Below are 23,243 nucleotides of genomic sequence, written 5' to 3'. Positions count from 1 at the left end.
CCTATATGCATTAAGGCATATCTCATCATATATTAAGATATATCTTGTGCCTGTTGAGACAAACATATGTGGGAGACTTCAATGGTCACAAAGGAAGCTGTTTTCAAAGTATACAAACATCAGGTCGGGAAAAAGTATTGTTTTGTCGCAAATAAATTCTTTATTCTGATGTTATTGTCAAAAGAAGCCATGAGTAATTAAATCCTCAGGGTGTACTACACTGATTGAGCCACCAGGTGAAGACAACAGACCATAGATAACATTAGGATAGTAGATACTGTAGGCCTTCTAGCCCTTTCACTAAATAATAAATGAACCTTGTACAGAGTGATGACTAGAAAGGAATGAAATTGAAAAGATACTTTCTAGCTGTGGCCTGCTCTCTACGTTGAATGAAACTCAAACATGGTTTAGACAATAGCACCTTTTTCAGCAGGTCTCTTATTAAAGGAGTTAATATAGAAATGTAGAAATTCTCATTCAGTGTTAATCTATTCCATTTTTTTGCACATTGCATCTACAGTGAGTACTGTAGAAACTGAACACTAGAGGGAAACCGTACACCATTAACACAATGTTCTATTGTAAATTGTACACATGAAGGATAGGATTCAACCAAAGGGCCATATGAAAGCAATATTTAATGTAGAATTGGATGCATGAAGAGTAAAATACATGCTCATGTTCATGGAATAGAACGGCTATAGGCCTACTGAGAATAGTGAATGATAGTCATGTAGATATCCTGTATTCAAAACAATACATGGGATGTATGTGATATGTCTAAATGTGTGGTGTGATAACCAGAGTACATTTTTACAAACAAATATGCATTTTATTTTCAATGTTGTCCTGACATTCCATGAAATCCTGACCACCATAAATTACAAAAGTTTTCAAAAAATAAATACTGAATAAAAAAAGCAGAAGAGATTGTCATAATTGGTTGGGAAATCTGCATAAAATTACAATTTTCCATAATATAACAGCTAAAGTAAAGCCTGGACACTAACTATGAGACATGGCTCTACAGTCAGTTTGTCATGAGGTGGCTTTTCTGAGTCCATATTTGTGCAGTGTCAGCTCACTACCTGAGCACTGCAGCCGGAGCAGAACCAGTAACAGGTGAGGTATTACTGTGAAGAATGCCCAAGGGGAGGAGAACACAGGTTTGTGCTCAGCAGTACACAGAAAGAAGAAAAACACAAAAGAGTATTGCAGAGGAAAGGTGTAAAGCGAAGAACAATATGCTTTCCCCTGCCAATAGGTCTGTTCAAAAGTTGTATTTGTACTTTAGCCAATTCCTCAGTTCTTTTGTCATTGGATAAATCGCAAACATATCTAGCTATGGTGATGGCCGTGTTCACAAGAAATCTAGTGGGAAACATTGGACTCAAGTGGAAGTGGGGTGTAACTGTGAAAGCTTTGAGACAGGCAACTGAAAGGGAGCAGTATGAAGTTACAGGTTACTGGCTGCCAATGGAAAAGGTTCAATCCTCAGAACTGTCCTCTGATTTGTCCTCTCCTGCTTTCCAGTTTTTCCTCTTCTTGTGTGACTCTGGTCCTGAGTCTCTGTGGGAGTCCATCTGTCGTTTCCTCCTTCTCCCTCTCTCCTCTGAGCTGCTCTCCTCCTCTCTCTCACTCTTTTTCCTCTTATGTTTGCTCTTGCTGCTTTTCCTCTTCTGTTTGACACTGTCGCTGCTGGACTCACCATCTGACTCACCTGTCCTCTTTTCCTCTTTCTTCTTCTTCTTCTTCTTCTTCTTCTTCTTGGACGACTTCTTCAGATGTTTTGATTTGGCTGTTTTAAGTCTGGACTTAGTATTTTTCTTTCTGCAATGCCCATTCTGATCATCACCACAGTCTCTTTCCCTGAAAAGACAAATCAGGCATTATAACAATGCAACATTTCTTGTATCGAAGCAAATAGTGAGATCTTTACTACAGCTACTACTGTTATGAGACATGGTATTTCATGTTAATGCAGTTCATGTCATACCAGTCACTTTTAAACTCCTCTGGGTATAGCTCCTTAAAACCGCTGTGTCCCCATCTGTAGAAGAAACATGCATGAGATCCACCTTTCATAGCATGTCATTGTTTGTCAACTCAAACTCATGAGGCTATATTACTACAGAGTTGTAGATAGAAAAGGTATGCACCTGTCTGGATCATTGGCTTCGAAGTCATAGAGTTCCTTGGTCCAGTAGCGTGCCTCCCTCTCGTCCTGGCCAGAGCTGTGTTCTCTTCTCCGCAGCCGGTCTCCCAGTCTATCTACAGACCCATCCTCCACACGATCACAGTGCATGTGACTCCTGAGTAATAGTGAAGTCTAATTCTGATGTCTATCAACCTGTTCCATATAACACACTTATAAACTATTATAAGGCTGCATCCTGATTCTCCACCCTACTCTCAAAATGTACACTTGCACACTTCCCGTCATGGATCTAACTCTCAAAATGTACACTTGCACACTTCCCGTCATGGATCTAACTCTCAAAATGTACACTTGCACACTTCCCGTCATGGATCTAACAATAGTGGAAACTGCCTCCAACCAATATTTACACAAATACAATGCTTTGAAATCCAGGACTGAAAGTGTACAAGTGCACACTTTGGGAAAAGGGTGGTGAATCAGGATGCAGCCTAAAATAGCTAGCCATCACCTGCTGATGTATCAGGCTAACACTAATGCTATGTACTGTCTGAGAAAATGTAATTTTTGGAAAGGCTCCTCTCTGGAACTCTGCAAGCCAGAATGCTGAATAAAATGACATTTTAACTTATTCTACCGGTTGTCTGGGTGGTTGGTCCTCAGCTAAAATCTGAGACAATAACCTATATCCACAGGTAAGTATTATTAAACCAACTTGTTAAAGCGATAGTAACTTAAGTGCGTTCAGACTTCTATCACCTGAAGCATATGCATGCATATTAGCCGAGCTCGTGCACGTGTTTACATGTTTTTACATTCTCCAAATAAGTCTCAGACGGTACATAGTGTTAGCTTGCCATCACCGGCTGATGTATCAGTCTACCTAAGGCTACACTACTTCAATGCTGGAACAGTTAGCGGACCTGGATGGATTTGAAGATGGTGGCATCGGTTTGTGGCTGGTGGACGGACCCTTCTCCATCCACCTCAACTTCCACATTTCTGACTCCTCTTGGATCTGAAACAGACAACATCTATCATCAGGAGAGTACACAAGTGAGTGCAAAGCCACACATACAGATTAGTTAACTCCCCCACTCACACCTTGTTGTGGGCATCTGTGTGACGAATAACATTTCGCAGCAACACCTTTCCCATCGGCACCCTGGACATGATGACACCTTCAAGTAGAGAAAAAGTATAAAGTACTGTACACACAACACTGTGAATTACATTGGCAGCAACATGCTGGGATCACACTGCAAACAGGTCAGGACAGGTGCATTGGAGAAGTTGTGGATGCTAGCTAGCTAGCCAGGTGCTTTTAGCAAGGCGGGTGTATTTGTATACACCAGCGCTGCATTCAATTGTATTGGGTTGCACAAAAAACAGTCCGTGACAAGTCAGTTAGCTAGCTAAACGTGTTGCTAACCAGCTGTCTACAACTGTAAGTGTGTATTTTGCGTACTTCCTACTATCACAACAACCTAGCTACAACTGGCAAACGTTAACTAACGGGTACTTTTATCAACAAGAGCTTTGCTAGATAATAAATAAACTCAAGATATGAATCTTATATCGCTAATTCTAAACTTGATTTAATATGTATTAACCAGAATTACCGTTCGATCTTTACCGTTTACGATTATAACCACACAAACAGCTGACTTCCCTGTCTGTGGCGTGTAGCGGATGAACCACATGCGTAATATCCTGCTGCATAATCCCGCATATGTGGGGCTTGTTACGTCACAGGGCAATTTGGACGCTGATTGGCCATGTGTCTGTCAATCATTGGTTTCCAAGTGAAAAATTGGTTGAGTGCCTGCCCCAAGAGGCGGTTGGATGTGGTGATTGAAAAACTGCACAAATTCACTCTGTGAGCCAGTTGTTCTTACTTGGTAATTCTAGTGAAATGGCTCTAAAAGGCCAAGCTACATGGTATCTCACTAGCCACAATCCACTCTATTAATCAGACCTAGGTCTTTAGGGCTGATATCACCTGAATAAGATGCAATGATTTCCTGGAGTAGGTTATGTAGCCTATTATGATTGACTGTATTTCTAACAATAACATACTTCCTAATGAGCACAGATGGTTTGACACACAACGACACAGAAGGCCCATCAGTAACTTTTGAGTGTGTGACACACAACAACACATCAGTAACTTTTCAGTGTAGGCGCTAAGCAGCATTGAGAGAATGTCCTCAATCTTTTGCATTGTGAACTGTTGTACTACTGTTGTATATAGAAGTGTGATACACTTTTCATACTGTTATGTACACAATATAAAACAGATAGCAATGAGCTGTGTTTGAGAAACTGTTTATTGTTAACTGATGCTTAGGGTGGTAGCAAGGTATGGGTTATATAACAACAACAGCCAGTTTTGTCAAGGGATGCGCCTCTTCTCCCTCAGAAGGCTAAAAAGATTTAGCATGGGCCCTCAGATCCTCAAAAAGATCACTCGGGCCGAGCTCCCTGCGATTCAGGACCTCTATACCAGGCGGTGTCAGACGATAACCCCAAAAAGTGTCAAAAGTTCCAGCCACCTCAGCCATAGACTGTTCTCTCTGCTATCGTATGGCAAGCAGTACCAGTGCACCAAGCCTGGAACCAACAGGACCCTGAACAGCTTCTACCCCCAAGCCATAAGACTGCTTAACAAGACTGCTAAATAGCTAATCAAATGGCTACCCGGACTACCTGCATTGCCCCTTTTCTGCACTAACTTTCTTGCACTGACTCTATGCACACATACTGGACTCTACCCACACACTCACACATACTTACACTGATATCCCAACACACACACACACACACACACACACACACACACACACACACACACACACACACACACACACACACACACACACACACACACACACACACACACACACACACACACACACACACACACACACACACACACACACACACACACACACACACACACACACACACACACACACACACACACACACACTCACCACTGCATATGCCCAGACACACATAATATGCACACCTTATGCCTACTGTTGCCACAAACACACACACACTCACACACTTTCACACTCACCACATATGCTTCTGCTACTGTCTATTGTCTATCCTGTTCCCAAGTAACAGGATAGACAATAGACAGTATATAGTATATACAGTATATATGTAGGGATAAAATATATATGTATTTGGTACTGGTACTCCCTGTATATAACCATGTTATTTTTCATTATTGACTGTGTATTTATTCCTCTTGTCAATATTTACATTTTGTATTTAATTTTTTATCTTTATCTTAACTCTGCATTGTTGGAAAAGGACGCATAAGTAAGCATTTCACTGTTAGTCTACACCTGTTGTTTACAAGGCATGTAGAAAATATGATACTTAGTTTTTGTTACAAGAACAACTCAATCTCTTTCCGCTGTACTCTGCCTGCTGCTGCTAGGGCCCAAAAGAGTAAATACGTATCATTAGCATTCCATGTCACACAAAGCCTTTTGTCTTCATTGCCTCCCTTATTCAAACCAATATGATCCTAGTTTCCCACAGTTTTGGTCAGGCTGATAATACTGTGCTGTGCAAGTGCCCTATCTATCTCCAATCCAAAAATCCAGACATAAAAGAAATGTCTTTAAACTCAGGTTGTAAGTATTTGATCTAATAGAAAACATATGCTTATTTATTCAAATCATAGAGTTGATGTGACGTGCTATCATTACAGCTTTAAAATACTATTATTATCAATGCTTAAGCATTATATGGCCCAGTGTCCTCGATCTGGTTGTTCAAGTTATTGACTGAGATAATATATCATTACTCACACATGCTTCAACTTGTTTGACGTGGCTCCATACAAACCTGTGATTTTGTGTCAGACAAAAATGGCTCAGTTGGAAACCACATACCACACAGTGTTCGCCTAGAATATACTGTAGCTTAGCAGACCAATGTAAAGGAGATATGCCCCATTTCAGCTAGCAGAACATACATGCCCCCTCCTCCTCTAGTGAGAGGGGAAGAGTGTGGGAGGGGGAGGTAAGAAAGAGAGAGTGGGAGGGGGAGGGTAAACACTCAGAGAGAGCTATGTCTGACAGCCGTGCTGCTCACTGAAAGAACAAGGGACAGAGAAAAAAGCCTGTGCGGCTGAACACGAGAAAGACTGTGAGGAGGGAGGGAGGGAGATATAGGCTGAGGGAGAGAGAAAGCAAGGGAGAAAATATATGAGGAGGAGAGCTGCAGGAATTCTCCTCTCGAAGGAACACAAACATTGTGTTTGTGAATGGGAGCTGGTGAGCTCAGCCACAGGGGGAGTGTGTTCTGAAAAACTAGGCAGCCGCTGGTGAGCCTGAACACCAATCCTCTCCCTTCTGCCACGGGCTGGGGGGATTGAGACAGGATTTCCATTGGGTTCTTCCAGGGAGAGATTTAGAGAAGAGTCCAGGGCTGTTGGTTAGGATTTCTAGCTGTATGTAAGGAATATGCTGGAGAAGGTTTGAACACACTGTTAGCTGTTATTGCAGATTGAACACATTAGTGTGTGCGACGTGGAGGCTCAGTCCGCTGGTTTAGTGTTGGCAGTGCTGCTCCCACCCCTGCTGCTGGGTCTGTTTTGGGGCTATGTTTCTGACTGACTAGGGCATCATCACCCACATGCAGGGCAGAGGCTGAATGGGAGGTTAAGAGTGCAACAAACCAGCATGGGAGCCAAACAGATGAAATGGTAAGAGTTGGATTTGACAAATTATTTGCAATATCTCTTTATTTACATAGCACTGTCTCTCTCCCTCTCATTGTTACAATCAGTGGTTATAGAAATGCAGTGTTTGTTCATTGTCTTTACATGTTGCTACCTTAACGGTAGCAAAGATGTAATTTCTTTGTCTAATCAATATTATTTTATGTTCATACAATATAGATTTCTATTACATGTGTTGGAGAAACTAATTATAGTGTGATACCTTGTAGAAATTGAGTAGTTCACATCATTTTAGGGCTGGGCTGTCGGCTTTTGTCTGAATGTAGGTGTGGGCGTGTGTTTCTCTGGTATGGGTACTGTGCGTCCGTGTAGGTGTTTGTCTGTAAGTCTATGTGAGCTGGATGTGTGACATTGCATAGCAACAGCTAACTACAGTGTTTGGCATTGCTGTGATTTCCATTTGCAGATTGGCTCACATCTCAGATTTACTTTGATCAGACTAATTAGCATCACACTGTATATGAGCATGTCCAATCTCATATTGTGTTTTAGTGTTATATAGCATTTAGTTCCAGAGATTAGGATAATTTCTGTTTAATATTTGCCCACCATAGTGGAGGTTTAATTTCTAACCCAAAATAAATTGACAGTAAACAAACAAATTACATTATACTGTAAAACTAGGCCACAGGTCTTGAATGTGTACATGTGATCCTCTTTCAGAGATAACATTGAAAAGATAAAGAAATTCAGTTAAATTGAAGACAGATATGAGGTAAAAACATGTATTATTTCAAGAGGATTTACTATATTTTATACAGTTGAAGTCGGAAGTTCACATACACCTTAGCCAAATACATTTAAACTCAGTTTTTCACAATTCCTGACATTTATTCCTAGTAAAAATTCCCTGTCTTAGGTCAGTTAGGATCACCACTTTATTTGAAGAATGTGAAACGTCAGAATAATAGTAGAGAGAATTATTTCTTTCAGCTTTTATTTCTTTCATCACATTGCCAGTGGGTCAGAAGTTTACATACACTCAATTAGTATCTGGTAGCATTGCCTTTAAATTGCCCATTCGTCCTGACAGAGCTGGTGTAACTGAGTCAGGTTTGTAGGCCTCCTTGCTCCCACATGCTTTTTCAGTTCTGCCCACACATTTCCTATGGGACTGAGGTCAGGGCTTTGTGATGTCCACTCCAATACCTTGACTTTGTTGTCCTTAAGCCATTTTGCCACAACTTTGGAAGTATGCTTGGGGTCATTGTCCATTTGGATGACCCATAACTTTAACTTCCTGACTGATGTCTTGTGATGTTGCTTAAATATATCCACATACTTTTCCTGACTCATGATGCCATCTATTTTGTGAAGTGCACCAGTCCCTCCTGCAGCAAAGCACCCCCACAACATGATGCTGCCACCCCCGTGCTTCACGGTTGGGATGGTGTTCTTCGGCTTGCAAGAATCCCCCTTTTTCCTCCAAACACAACAATGGTCATTATGGCCAAACAGTGCTATTTTTGTCTCATCAGACCAGAGGACATTTCTCAAAAAAAGTATGATATTTTTCCAAATGTGCAGTTGCAAACTGTAGTCTGTCTTTTTTATGGCGATTTTGGAGCAGTGGTTTCTTCCTTGCTGAGCGGCCTTTCAGGTCATGTTGATATAGGACTCGTTTTACTGTGGATATAGATACTTTTGTACCTGTTTCCTCCAGCATCTTCACAAGGTCCTTTGCTGTTGTTCTGGGATTGATTTGTACTTTTCACACTAAAGTACGTTCATCTTTACGAGACAGAATGCGTCTCCTTCCTGAGCGGTATGACGGCTGAGTGGTCCCATGGTGTTTATACTTGCGTACTATTGTTTGTACAGATGAACGTGGTACCTTCAGGCATTTGGAAATTGCTCCCAAGGATGAACCAGACTTGTGGAGTTCTACATTGTTTTCTGAGGTCTTGGCTGATTTCTTTAGATTTTCCCATGATGGTAAGCAAAGAGGCACTGAGTTTGAAGGTAGGCCTTGAAATACATCAACAGGTACACCTCCAATTGACTCAAATGATGTCAATTAGCCTATCAGAAGCTTCTAAAGCCATGACATAATTTTCTGGAATTTTCCAAGCTGTTTAAAGGCACAGTCAACTTAGTGTGTGTAAACTTCTGACACACTGGAATTGTGATACAGTGAATTATAAGGGAAATAATCTCTCTGTCAACAATTGTTGGAAAAATTACTTGTGTCATACACAAAGTAGATGTCCTAACCGACTTTTCAAATCTATAGTTTGTTAACAAGAAATGTGTGGATTGTTTAAAAAATGAGTTGTAATGACTCCAACCTAAGTGTATGTAAACTTCCGACTTCAGCTGTATAAAGGGATTACAAAAGACATGCAAAGACCAGATATGCTGAAGTGAAGCTCATCTCTTGCTAATCTCAGTGGCTAATTTTGGTATCTCTACTGTATGTTGTTGTTTCAGTTGTCTCAACTGATCAGCAGGTTACATCTTCTAAGGGAAATCCACAGAAATTACCACATGTAGCTATAACAAATTGCACCCAGGTCAAAGGAAGGGCGGTGCCACGATAAGAGTGATTTATACAGAACATTAGTTGGCATGTACTTCATACGTCTTTGCCTGCAGTTCTTATTCCAAGATTATTTGAAATGAGTTGCAGTGGAGTATTTAGGGATAATTACTTCAGTAGAATCAGATAAGATGGTGACCAGACCACTGTGACCTGCTGTCCCTGTTTCTCAGCAGCTCAGTAGAATCATCAAAGTAGGCCCCTTATGACAGAAAATGTCCCAAACTTCCTGAGTATGATGGTACAGTGCATTCGGAAAGTATTCAGACCCCTTCATGTTTCCCAAAAATTTTACATTACAGCCTTATTCTAAAATGGATTAAGTAAAACATTTTCCTCATCAATCTACACACAATATCTCACAATGACAAAGCGAACACAGGGTTTTAGAAATGTTAGCAAGAAAATAAAACAAATAAAAACAGAAATACCTTTTTCACATAAGTATTCAGAGGCTTTGCTATGAGACTCAAAATTGAGCTCAGGTGCATCCTGTTTCCATTGATCATCTTTGAGATGATTATACAACTTGATTAGAGTCCACCTGTGGTTAATTCAATGGATTGGACATGATTTGGTAAGGCACACACCTATCTATATAAGGTCCCACAGTTGACAGTGCATGTCAGAGCAAGAACCATGCCATGAGACCGAAGGAATTGTCCGTAGAGCTCAGAGACAGGATTGTGTCGAGGCACAGATCTGGGGAAGGGTACCAAATGTCTGCAGCATTGAAGGTCCCCAAGAACACAGTGGCCTCCAACATTCTTAAATGGAAGAAGTTTGGAACCACCAAGACTCTTCCTAGAGCTGGCCGCCCTGCCAAACTGAGCAATTGGGGGAGAAGGGCCTTGGTCAGAGAGGTAAACAAGAACCCGATGGTCACTCTTAAAGAGGTCCACAGTTCCTCTGTGGGGATGGGAGAAACCTCCCAGAAGGACAACCATCCCTGCAGCACTCCACCAATCAGGCCTCTATGGTAGAGTGGCCAGACGGAAGCCACTCCTCAGTAAAAGGCACATGACAGCCCACTTGGAGTTTGCTAAAAGGCACCTAAAGGACTCTCAGAACATGAGAAACAAGATTCTATGCTCTGATGAAACCAAGATTGAACTCTTTGGCTGAATGCCAATCGTCACGTCTGGAGGAAACCAGGTACCGCTTATCACCTGGCCAATACCTAGATGTTACCATTCGGCCATCAGATTTGCCAACAATGCTCCTCATAGGACACATCACGGCACTCTATACTCCTCTGTAAACTGGTCATCTCTGTATACCCGTCGCAAGACCCACTGGTTGATGCTTATTTATAAAACCCTCTTAGGCCTTACTCCCCCCTATCTGAGATACCTACTGCAGCCCTCATCCTCCACATACAACACCCGTCCTGCCAGTCACATTCTGTTAAACGTCCCCAAAGCACTAGTTCACCCTGGGTCGCTCCTCTTTCAGTTCGCTGCAGCTAGCGACTGGAACGAGCCCCAACAAACACTCAAATTGAACAGTTTTATATCCGTCTCATCATTCAAAGACTCAATCATGGACACATTACTGACAGTTTTGGCTGCTTCGCGTGATGTATTGTTGTCTCTACATTCTTGCCCGTTGTGCTGTTGTCTGTGCCCAATAATGTTTGTACCATGTCTGTGCTGCTACCATGTTGTGCTGCTGCCATGTTGTGCTGCTGCCATGTTGTGCTGCTGCCATGTTGTGTTGCTACCATGTTGTGCTGCTGCCATGTTGTGTTGCTACCATGTTGTTGTCATGTTGTGATGCTACCATGCTGTGTTGCTGCCATGCAATGTTGTTGTCTTAGGTCTCTCTTTATGTAGTGTTGTGGTGTCTCTCTTGTTGTGATGTGTGTTTTGTCCTATATTTGTATTTTATTTTACATTTTAATCCCAGCCAAGTCCCTGAGGATGCCTTTTTCCTTTTGCTAGGCCGTCATTTGGAATAAGAATTTGCTCTTAACTGACTTGCCTAGATAAATAAAGGTTAAATAAAATAAATACCATCCCTACGGTGAAGTATGGTGGTGGCAGCATCTTGCTGTGGGGATGTTTTTCAGCAGCAGGGACTGGGATACTAGTCAGGATTGAGGGAAAGACGAACGGAGCAAAGTACAGAGAGATCCTTGATGAAAACCTGCTCCAGAGCTCTCAGGACCTTTGACTGGGGCGAGGTTCACCTTCCAACTGGACAACGACCCTAAGCACACAGCCAAGACAACTCAGGAGTCTCTGAATGTCCTTGAGTGGCCCAGTCAGAGCCCGGACTTGAACCCAATCGAACATCTCTGTAGAGACCTGAAAATAGCTGTGCAGCAACTCTCCCCATCCAACCCGACAGAGCTTGAGAGGATCTGCAAAAAATACAGGTGTACCAAGCTCGTAGTGTCATACCCAAGAAGACTCGAGGCTGTAATTGCTGCCAAATATGCTTCAACAAAGTACTGAGTAAAGGGTCTGAATACTTCTGTAAATGTTTCTAAAAACCTGTTTTTGCTTTGCATTATGGGGTATTGTGTGTAGATTGATGAGGGAAAAAACAATTTAATCAATTTTAGAATAAGGCTGTAACGTTACAAAATGTGGAAAAAGTCAAGGGGTCTGAATACTTTCCCGAATGCACTGTATATAACCTAATTCTCACAATTCTATTCATGTCATCATAGTGTATCTACTATACATCCCTACCAACTCAATTACATATCAATCTTAGCAAGCATTATATGGTACCTGCCTCCACATACAGTATTAATCATTTACAGCTGAGGCACAGTAAGAGAGCACATACAGACCCTCCTGTGGCCCAATTAACCTCCATTAATCTCCCTCTGTTCACAGTGTTAGTGAATGGATAAAGGGTAGATAAACGTCAATTCCATGGTAACAGAGTGATGCTGAGACTCAGATTTTTCACTTTAAAATGTATGTCAAATAAAAACCAGTGAAAGTTAAACAAACCATATAACTATATGCACATGGACTACTTTTAACAATTTCCACTGAACATCACTCTGTTACCTCAGGATCACTCTGTTACCATGGAATTGACGTTTATCTACCCTTTATCCATTCACTAACACTAACAAACATAGTTGTACGGTTTGTTTAATTTGACAATCTTTTCTTCTTCTTTTTTTACATACATTTTCAAGTGAAAAATCTAAGTCTCCGCATTTCTCTTTTATCATGGAATGTGGAAAGTAAAAACAATGTGTAGTATGGATTCTTTCCCTATAGCAACCCCAAGTCAATCTATTTACATGGTATTGCAAAAGGGACAGATCAAGCCACGGCAGTTATACAGTCGCAGCCCTCATATTCAGTCATTCAATGATTTTTTTTTTAAATGCAAAAAGACAGATGCTATCCTAACACTACATTAAACCAGACATTAATCTCACACACAGGCTGTAATGTGAGTCTAATTACTCATGTCAACATTCCTCTTCACACCAAGTAACATATGGTTACATAAATGCAATCCATCATCATCCACCAATCTGGCAGAAAGGTTCAAACATAGTCTCTCTCCCCTTTTCAACATGTCAAGGGTCTTCTGTTGAATAGTGGCAGAGATGGGCAAAAATGACAAATTACAATTATTAAATACAATTACAGAATACCATGAAGACCAATGTATTAAAATAAAATACATAATACTTTTGCAAAGCATTGATTTAAAATACAAGTATTGTATCTTGAATTTTCAAAATACAAAATACATTTGCAAGTACCCCCTTAACCTCAACAACATTTTCAGTAACGGTAAAAAAAAGGGTTTTACTTGGTATCACTGTGCTAATGTGCTTGTTTACCTATTTCTACATTAGTTGAATGCACTGACTGTAAGTTGCTATAGAAGCTAAATGACCAAAATGCTAATGTGAAGGGTAAAAATGAACACTTGCAAAGCAGGTTAGGTATTATTATTAACCCCCGAATGAGACCATAATATTTGAACAAAAATGTGAATGGCTGTATAATGGGTAAAGATACATCAAAATGTATCTTGTCATAAAATACCCCCAACAATTTATAAAAATAAAATATGAAATACATAAGTCTATCAAAATACAAAAAATACATTTCAAGTAGGCAAAAAAACAAAATAAATCATGCTCTCTAAAGTATCTTGTTATAAAATAGATCGGACTGTAGTTCAGGCCAGTGAAATACAAATGACAAAATACGCTAAAAAGTAATTGAAATATATATTTCAAATACATTAAACAGAAATACTGCCCTGAATAGTGGTGTAGTTTATCCCTTGTCTGGCAAATGACTTAATAACACAGACAGAAGCATGGTTGTTTTCCCACAGATACTAAGAAACGGATCATGGAATCCCCCATCTGAGAGCCATATCCAATGCCTGGGGTCATAGTACACATGGCTGGATCCCATTTCTAAAAAACACAGAAGAGGGAACATGACAAGAGGCCTAGACCTCATCATAACATACAGACTGACTACATAACAGACCCAGTACCTAACAGACTGACTACATAACAGACCCAGTACGTAACAGACTCAGTACATAACAGACCCAGTACCTAACATATTGACTATATAACAGACCCAGTACCTAACAGATTCAGTACCTAACAGACCCAGTACCTAACAGACTGACTATATAACAAACTCAGTACATAACAGACCCAGTACCTAACAGACTGACTATATAACAGACCCAGTACCTAACAAACTCAGTACATAACAGACCCAGTACCTAACAGAATGACTATATAACAGACCCAGTACCTAACAAACTCAGTACATAACAGACCCAGTACCTAATAGACTGACTATATAACAAACTCAGTACATAACAGACCCAGTACCTAACAGACTGACTATATAACAGACCCAGTACCTAACAAACTCAGTACATAACAGACTGACTATATAACAGACCCAGTACCTAACAGACTGACTATATAACAGACCCAGTACCTAACAAACTCAGTACATAACAGACTCAGTACCTAACAGACCCAGTACCTAACAAACTCAGTACATAACAGACTGACTATATAACAGACCCAGTACCTAACAGACTGACTATATAACAGACCCAGTACCTAACAAACTCAGTACATAACAGACTCAGTACCTAACAGACCCAGTACCTAACAGACTCAGTATATAACAGACTCAATACATGCTGAAAGAGGAAATCTTCCTCTCAGAGACATTGAAATCATTGTTAGTTTTGAACTGATGTCTCCTGAAGAAAAAAACGATCCTAAGAATGTGTTCATCCCAAAAAAACTAAAACAGCATGTTTCTAAATCCTGCCCCTATTTTACTTTTTGAAAGTTGTTTGACTCAATGTGTCCCATGTGTCTGCTGTTGCCTGTAAAGTGTATTCTAATTTAAGTAAAACTTTATACAAACAGTCACTTATGTTTGTGTCAATCAAGTTGAATGAATGAATGAACAAACAAAGTCCATCTCTGTGTTAACTTTCACTCCCTCCATATTTATTTGGACAGTGAAGCTAAAACGTTTAATTTGGCTCTATATTCCATCATTTTGGATTTGATATCAAATGTTTAAGTTTTAGCTTCACTGTCCAAATAAATACGGAGGAAGTGTATGTTCACAGTGTATCATTCAGTTGAAATATTGCTCAGTCCAGATGGCATTTATGTACAGTATATGTAATTTCAAGAAGAATAATGTCTTCCTTTTATATTTATTTACTGTTTCTTTTTATTTGGCTCAGCAGCAAACAAACTCATTCCTTATTCCTGTCTTTTCCCACCATCTGTTGCAGCCTCAGTTCAGCCAGCCCTGCACACTCCCCCAAAGAAGAGTACATCATCGCTCAGTCCACAGACACTCCTAAAGAAGCATTTATCTCAGCTCAATCTGAAGACCACGCCGAGCCTGGGGATGACAAATCAGAGTTGACGGAAAGGAAATCTGATACAGGTTGGCTGCACATCCATTTTCTCGTGCTGAGATCTGTTTCCATTTGATTAATCTGCTACAAAAAGGATGTTTTATCATGCCCGGTCTGTTTCTGTCTCTGTCCATCTATCCATCTGTCTGTCTGTCCTCCTGTCTATCCATCCATCCATCCCTCTGTCTGTCTGTCTGTCTGTCTGTCTGTCTGTCTGTCTGTCTGTCTGTCTGTCTGTCTGTCTGTCCATCTATCCATCTGTCTGTCCATCTATCCATCTATCTGTCCATCTATCCATCTATCTGTCCATCTATCCATCTATCTGTCCATCTATCCATCTGTCTGTCTGTCCTTCTGTCTACCCGTCCGTCCGTGTGTCTGTCTGTGCCCTCCAGAAGAGGTGTTGTCTCTCTGTGGCCTGTGTCCTGCCCCAGGGCATGGTGGGCCAGAGGAGGAGAGATCATGGGAGGAGCAGCTGGAGTGTCACCAGGAGCAGCTGGAAAAGGAGATGCAGGAGGCCAGGAGGATGGTGTTCCGCCTGCAGGTAACTAACAACACACACACACACACACACACACACACACACACACACACACACACACACACACACACACACACACACACACACACACACACACACACACACACACACACACACACACACACACACACATGCACTCACACAAACTCACACACACGCACTCACACATGCATGCACCCGCACACACACACACACACACACCGCACACACACATAAACCAAGGTTATATAGTAAACTAAAACTGAAACTAAAATAAATGAGTAAACTGAAATAAAATAATTAACAAACCTGTTCGAAAAACTAAAACTATGTTGAAACTATTATCTAAGACTCCAAAACAAACTAAAAGTAAAATAAAAACCATGATGAATTAAGTTCCGTTATAGTTTTTTGTGGGGCAAAAATCCAATGGAGTTTTCAAGCTTCTGAATCTGGCGGGTCACATTGAGATTGACTTCATCATTTAAAGGTAGACTCAGCGAGATGACTAACCACGAGCAGCACTGCAGATTTCGGGCACGTTTGAGTGGTAAGGCTAAAGCAACCGACTGCAGACGAAAGTCGAGGAGAGAAGTTGGGGGAGGTGCATCTGGGACAGCCAAAAGTCGGACACTAATGTGGTTTTCCAACAGTAACCCACTGGGCACAGACGTCAATTTAACCTCTATTCCACGTTAGTTCAATGTAATTTCATTGAAATGATGTGGAAACAACGTTGATTCAACGAGTGTGTGCCCAGTGGAATGGCTCAGATCAACATGGCAGTGTGGCCATTTTTTATTAAATGTTTTCTTTATAAAGTCGAAATATTTCTAACCCCCATATCACACACTCACAAACTGAAGTCATAATACAATATTATGTGTGTAAACATTGTACAATCAATTAGGCCAATATCACATTTATTTGCATATTTCTACTGTACCCTAGTGATTTGTTGACAATAAAGCCTCCCACATTACAGGCGATGGCTACAGGATGAAGTTGATGAAGAGCAACTGCAGAAACTTGCCGTTGACTGCAGTCAGAACTTCATGATCTTTGATCACATGATTTTTGTAAAGTTCCTGCAGTCGACATGTAGGCGCAATTTTCCCCCCAGAATGCAACACACTTTGAAAGGCAGTGACACTTAACCAAAGTGATCCGCTCGAACACATCCAGTGAGATGGCTCCTAGCCTCTTACATCTTTCTGTCTGTAACACTAAAACGGAAACAAAATAATATAAGAACGAAATATAACTGTTTTTATGAAACTTAAACTAAATAGAAAGTAGTCAAGTGGATCTGAAAACTAACTGAAATAACAATCTTAAAACTAATAGAAATAAAAATGAATATAAAAACACAATAAGCTTGACACATACAGATTTTTTAAAAACTTAACCTTTATTTAACTAGGCAAGTCAGTTAAGATCAAATTATTATTTACAATGACGGCCTACCAGGGAACAGTGGGTTTACTGCCTTGTTCAGGGGCAAAAAAACAGATTTTTATCTTGTCAGCTCTGGGATTTGATCCAGCAACCTTTCGGTTACTTGCCCAATGCTCTAACCACTTGGTTACCTGCCGCCCCATCCACACAGATACCTGCCACCTAGATACACACAGTCAGTCAGACAAACATATGCTGAATAAAAATATAAAACGCCAAATGCAACAATTTCAAAGATTTTACTGAGTTACAGTTCATATAAGAACATCAGTCAATTGAAATACATTCATTAGGCCCTAATCCATAGATTTCACATGACTGGGAATACAGATACGCGTCTGTTGGTCACAGATACTGTACCTTAAAAAAAGATAGGGGCGTGGATCAGAATTTGCTTCATGCAGCGCGAAACATCTCCTTCGCATAGAGTTGATCAGGCTGTTGATTGTGGCCTGTGGAATGTTGTCCCACTCCACTTCAATGGTTGTGCGAAGTTGCTGGATATTGGCGGGAACTGGAACACGATATCGTACACGTTGATCCAGAGCATCCCAAACAAGCTTAATGGGTGACATGTCTGGTGAGCAGTGATGCCAATTTAGCAATTTTGTTGCTAGATTTAGCAACTTTGTTTTCAAACAGCACCTAGCAACAAATTTAGCTACTTTTAAAAATGTAGTTGGAACTTTTAGCAACTTTTGAAAAGTGACTCAAACGCTAAAATGCACACATGTTCCCTCTAAATGACAAAAATGATTTTTTTCTGTCACAACACACGTGCCTGGCTGCAAAAGTGCATTGTGAGTGACGTCAGCAGCAGGGCAGCAGCAATTTCAGCAAATTGAAAATCATTGTTGGCTGACTGCAGCAGCAGTAGCATGGGTTCGACGAGCCAAACCCAATGAATATAGTTGGTAACGAATGTTTGATCTTGAACAGAACTTACAACATCAATCAACAAGTTTCAATCAAAATTGTACAGCCAGAAGAACAGAAAAGAGTGGGAGTCTGTACCTGAACAAATGTCAAATCATATTTTTTGCAGAGATGGCCAGTCAATTTGAGTAATGTTATTGTGTATTCTACGTAATGACGCAGTTTTACGTTATCACGCAATGACATCACAATGTGCATTATCATGCTGAAACATGAGGTGATAGCGGTGGATGAATAGGACGACAATTGGCCTCAGGATCTAGTCACGGTATCTCTGTGCAGTCAAATTGACATCTATAAAATGCAGTTGTGTTCGTTGTCTGTAGCTTATGCCTGCCCATACCATAACCCCACCACCACCATGGGGCACTCTGTTAACAACGTAGACATCAGCAAACTGCTCGCCCACACGATGCCATACATGCGTCTGCGGTTGTGAGGCCGATTGGACGTACTGCCAAATTCTCTTATGGTAGAGAAATGAACATTCAATTATCTGGCAACAGCTCTGGTGAACATTCCTGCAGTCAGCATGCCAATTGTACTCTCCCTCAAAACTTGAGACATCTGTGGCATTGTGTTGTGTACAAAACTGTACATTTTAGGGTGGCCTTTTATTGTCCCCTGCACAAGGTGCACCTTAGTAATGACCATGCTGTTTAATCAACTTCTTGATATGCCACACCTGTCAGGTGGATTAATTATCTTGGCAAAGGCGAAATGCTCATTAACAGGCATCTAAACAAATTTGTGCACAACATTTGAGAGAAATAAGCTTTTTGCGAATATGGAAAATTTCTGGGATATTTTATTTCAGTTCATGAAACATGGGACCAACACAGTACATGTTGCGTTAATATTTTTGTTCAGTGTAGCTTTATGGGAACATGTTTAGTGTGTCTAAAACGTATCCCTCCAAGGCTCCAGCTAAGGTAAGTATGCAATGAGATTGTGATCATCCAAGCTTTATCTGGTATCAGGATTTAACTGCTCTAAACTAGCACAATCTAATCTATCATGTCAGGTATAAAAATCACCCCCCCCCCCCACCTCTACCCCGCCCAACTGAGTTTAAAATGGTCCTGCAATGTCCAAGCCAAGCATTTGCTCTATTTTCACTGTCCAGTTCAGGTTGGCAGCCGTGTGGTATAGGTGAGGTTGTACATCCATGTGTATGTGTGTGTGTGTGTGTGTGTGTGTGTGTGTGTGTGTGTGTGTGTGTGTGTGTGTGTGTGTGTGTGTGTGTGTGTGTGTGTGTGTGTGTGTGTGTGTGTGTGTGTGTGTGTGTGTGTGTGTGTGTGTGTGTGTGTGGCTGTCTTTCTCTCTGATGTGTTTTTATACTGTGAAATATATTCTGGGTGTATAGACTTTATGTTACGTGTACAGTAGGTACAGTATGTGTCTATCCCTCTCTTCTCTCTCCAGGCTCTACTGCTGCACGGCTCTCTCCCTGAGGACGAGCAGGACGTCTCCCTGGGCTTCGGGGATAGCAGGGCTAACTCTGAGCAGCAGCTGGTACTGTGTCCGCCCCCATCCTCTTTAGTCACTTTAGATAATACAGCATGTTCAGCCTTTCACTGTGATGTGACGGTGTCAGACCTTGGCATGCTATAATGTTTTTACTGTCACTCTAGAGTCCAGAGAAGACACAGATACTGTTGAAGCATGAATTAGTCTATGTTATCTGCTTAGCCTGCTTTCATGCCAGGTCACTGTCTCCTTATAAGCTCTGACATTTCTCTATTCTCACATAATGCCGCTCATCCCCTCGCTTTGAAGGTTCTAATCCGCAGTCGTCTGGACCAAAGCATGGAGGAGGCTCTTGATCTGAAGGTACAGTAGTAATTGGGCTTAATGCTGCCATAAGAACACAGACCTTCCCCTCCTAATGAAATGTCTCTGAGTCTGTCTGTCTGTCTTTCTCTCCTCTCAGAGGGAGCTTCTAAGGCACAAGCAAGAGGCACGCCACCTTCAGGCTATTAAGGTAAGACCTGCCAGTCAAACCCTCTTAAGTTTGTTTGAATCATTACTTATACATGGATTACTGGCTTTTATTCAGTTCTCATGCCAGATTTGTGTAGAGAAGCAGCCCCTTTTAGCCTCCAGTGTTCCTTTACAGTAGAGTGATGTGCTCTGTTTTAGGCTTCATAATGATCCATATGTGGGTCCTTACTCTTTGGTAGGCAAGCCGGCCTCTCTAGCGTTGTCTTTGATATGCCTTTCCTCATTAGGATGCTCTTCAGCAGCGTATGTCTGTACAGGAGGCTGCGGTGCTGCAGCTGAAGCAGGAGCTACTGAGGTGCAGCATGGGCAAAGAGCAACTGGAGGGGGAGAACGTGAGTCAGATGATATGATAATACATACGTTGACATTTAGAATGAATATTTGACCTTTATATTCAATGGCTCTATCTATTTATGTATTAAAATATTCACAAAATGTTTTGTTCATCCACGTTACAAATATAAGTATATTTTTGTATATTTGTAGGCAGAGCTCAAACGGAAGTTGAGCGATCGGAACAAACTACTCAATGAGTATGAGGTAAGATCAGGAAATAAGTGCATTTGCACAATTTCAACAAACTTTGACACTTTTGGATATGATTATGTAGTTGAAATGTATCAAAGTATCACAAGTATCTCAGTGATATGTCTATAAAACCAGCAGCAACTTGGAAAAAAGGATAGACTACTTCAGCAACAGCAAATGAAACTGGACGATGCTCGGCACAACTCTAATGAAGGAAGCCACAGGGTATGGTACCATAATCAAACTGCTTCCACTGCACTTACAGTAAGTGACATGTATATGTTGTAGCTTGCAAAGTTGGTAAGATTTATTATATCTATTTTTCTTCAGTCATCTAGGAGTGAAAAGAGTGGGTACAGTAACTCTGTGAGCCCACCCCCTGGTCCGGCCTTCCAACACACAGCTGTGAGTCATATACGCCCACAGTGCATTTGTAAAGTATTCAGACCCCTTGACTTTTTCCACATTTTGTTACGTTACAACTTTATTCTAAAAAAACTTTTTTTAAATCCTCAGGATTCTACAAACCATACCTCACAATGACAAAGCAAAAACAGGTTTTTAGACATTTTTACAAATATATATTTTTTTACATAAGGATTCAGACCCTTTGCTATGAGACTCAACATTGAGCTCAGGTCCATCCTGTTTCTATTGTTCATCCTTGAGATGTGTCTACAACTTGATTGGAGTCCACCTGTGGTAAATTCAGTTGATTGGACATGATTTGGAAAGCACACACCTGTCTATATAAGGTCCCACAGTTGAGTGCATGTCAGAGCAAAAACCAACCTACGAGATTGAAGAAATTGTGCGTAGAGTTCCGAGACAGGGTTGTGTCGAGGCACAGATCTGGGGAAGGGTCCCAAAAATGTTCTGCAGCATTGAAGGTCCCCAAGAACACAGTGGCCTCCGTCATTCTTAAATGAAAGAAGTTTGGAACCACCAAGACTCTAACTAGAAGTGGCAGCCCGGCCAAACTGAGCAATCGGGGGAGAAGGGCCTTGGTCAGGAACCTGATGGTCACTCTGACGGAGCTCTAGAGTTCCTCTGTGGAGATGGGAGAACCTTCCAGAAGGACACCCATCTCTGCAGCACTTCACCAATCAGGCCTTTATGGTAGAGTGGCCAGGCGGAAGGCACCCCTCAGTAAAAGGCACATGACAGAGTTTGCCAAAAGGAACCTAAAGACTCTCAGACCATGAGAAACAAGATTATCTGCTCTGATGAAACCAAGATTGAACTCTTTGGCCTGAATGACAAACGTCACATCTGGAGGAAACCTAGCACAATTCCTACGGTGAAGCAAGGTGGTGGCAGTATCATCCTGTGGGGATGTTTTTTCAGCGGCAGGGACTGGGAGACTAGGCAGGATCGAGGCAAAGAACAGAGCAAAGTACAGAGAGATCCTTAATGATCCTTAAACTTGCTCCAGAGTGCTCAAGACCTCAGACTGGGGCGAAGGTTCACCTCCCAACAGGACAACGACCCGATCGAACATATCTGGAGAGACCTGAAAATAGCTATGGAGCAACGCTCCCCATCCATCCTGACAAAGCTTGAGAGGATCTGCAGAGAAGAATGGGATAAACTCCCTAAATACAGGTGTGCCAAGCTTTTAGTGTCATACCCAAGAAGACTCGAGGCTGTAATAGCTGCCAAAGGTGCTTTAACAACGTACTGAGTATAGGGTCTGAATACTTATGTAAATCTTATATTTCATTTTTTCATTTTTAATACATTAGCAATAATGTAAAAAAAAAAATCCCCCTTTGTCATTAAAGGGTAATGTGTGTAAATAGAGGGGGGAAAAAACAATTTGATCAATTTTAGAATAAGGCTGTAGCCTAACAAAATGTTGGAAAGTCAAGGTGTTTGAATACATTCTAAAGGCACTGTATGTACATTTCCTACATGTGTTTACATGTTGGTGGGAGGGAGTGTGTGATTAATTTAATGTGTGTTTCATGTCATCATTATAGCTGTCTCTAGAGCTAGAGACCTAATGGAGGTTAAAGGCCATAGCCAAATTATCAACAACCTTCAAATTGGCCTGGCCACCAGTTCTAGTGGTTAATGTCGTTTTGTGTGTATTAGCAGGGAGAGGAACTGCAGCTGGTGAGGGAGGCCCTGCGTAGTCTGAGGGATGGTTTCTCAGGTCACGACCCTCAGCATCACACCCTGGACACACTGGAGCAAGGGGTGGCCAGTCTCATGGACCGCCTATACACACTCGACACACGCCGCAGGCAGCAGGACAGAGGGGTACACACACACACACAACAATTCACACAGAAGACCACAGAGGTGGGTGCTGTGTGCATGCTGTTAGCGTTATATTTTTCACCTGATGTCATAATCATGTGTTTATCGTGTGCACATCATGACTGGCTGAATTGGCATTTCTTCT

The 23,243-nt window shown here is 41.3% G+C and overlaps 2 protein-coding genes across 13 annotated transcripts in view; one reads left to right on the top strand and one right to left on the bottom strand.

Annotated features, from left to right (window-relative positions):
- Positions 1-137: 137 nt before the first annotated feature.
- nkapd1 (NKAP domain containing 1) lies at positions 138-3,867 on the bottom strand. Its single transcript, XM_055895652.1, has 6 exons — positions 3,784-3,867; positions 3,266-3,342; positions 3,085-3,179; positions 2,163-2,315; positions 2,000-2,053; positions 138-1,872 (listed from the first exon to the last, which is right to left on the bottom strand). Exons 2-6 carry the CDS (start codon positions 3,332-3,334, stop codon positions 1,491-1,493), a joined length of 753 nt encoding a protein of 250 aa, XP_055751627.1. The 5' UTR covers positions 3,335-3,342; positions 3,784-3,867; the 3' UTR covers positions 138-1,490.
- A 2,408-nt stretch (positions 3,868-6,275) lies between these two features.
- LOC129831962 (dixin-A-like) overlaps positions 6,276-23,243 on the top strand; it is a 27,352-nt gene continuing 10,384 nt past the window's right edge. The window contains exons 1-11 of one of the 12 annotated variants that reach the window (XM_055895640.1): positions 6,276-6,893; positions 15,259-15,416; positions 15,783-15,931; positions 19,727-19,816; positions 20,081-20,134; positions 20,235-20,285; positions 20,533-20,637; positions 20,792-20,845; positions 20,969-21,058; positions 21,164-21,238; positions 22,931-23,140. In XM_055895640.1, the coding sequence (XP_055751615.1) occupies positions 6,871-6,893; positions 15,259-15,416; positions 15,783-15,931; positions 19,727-19,816; positions 20,081-20,134; positions 20,235-20,285; positions 20,533-20,637; positions 20,792-20,845; positions 20,969-21,058; positions 21,164-21,238; positions 22,931-23,140 (1,059 nt within the window). In that variant the 5' untranslated portion in view covers positions 6,276-6,870. The remainder of the gene's footprint in view (positions 6,894-15,258; positions 15,417-15,782; positions 15,932-19,726; positions 19,817-20,080; positions 20,135-20,234; positions 20,286-20,532; positions 20,638-20,791; positions 20,846-20,968; positions 21,059-21,163; positions 21,239-22,930; positions 23,141-23,243) is intronic. The other 11 variants (XM_055895639.1, XM_055895641.1, XM_055895631.1 and 8 more) reach the window with 11 other exon arrangements.

The sequence above is a fragment of the Salvelinus fontinalis genome, chromosome 33 (assembly GCF_029448725.1).
Source record: "Salvelinus fontinalis isolate EN_2023a chromosome 33, ASM2944872v1, whole genome shotgun sequence".
In the NCBI taxonomy this organism is placed as follows: Eukaryota; Metazoa; Chordata; class Actinopteri; order Salmoniformes; family Salmonidae; genus Salvelinus; species Salvelinus fontinalis.
Note: the sequence above shows the minus strand (reverse complement) of the source record. Positions and strands in the feature narration are given on the sequence as shown.

Coding starts and splice junctions, on each gene's coding strand:
- nkapd1 (XM_055895652.1), bottom strand. CDS start 3,334: ATGTCCAGGGTGCCGATGGGAAAGGTGTTGCTGCGAAATGTTATTCGT. Junction 2,316..3,084: donor CCATCTTCAAATCCATCCAG/GTCCGCTAACTG, acceptor ACTATTACTCAG/GAGTCACATGCACTGTGATC. Junction 1,873..1,999: donor GAGGAGTTTAAAAGTGACTG/GTATGACATGAA, acceptor TTGTCTTTTCAG/GGAAAGAGACTGTGGTGATG.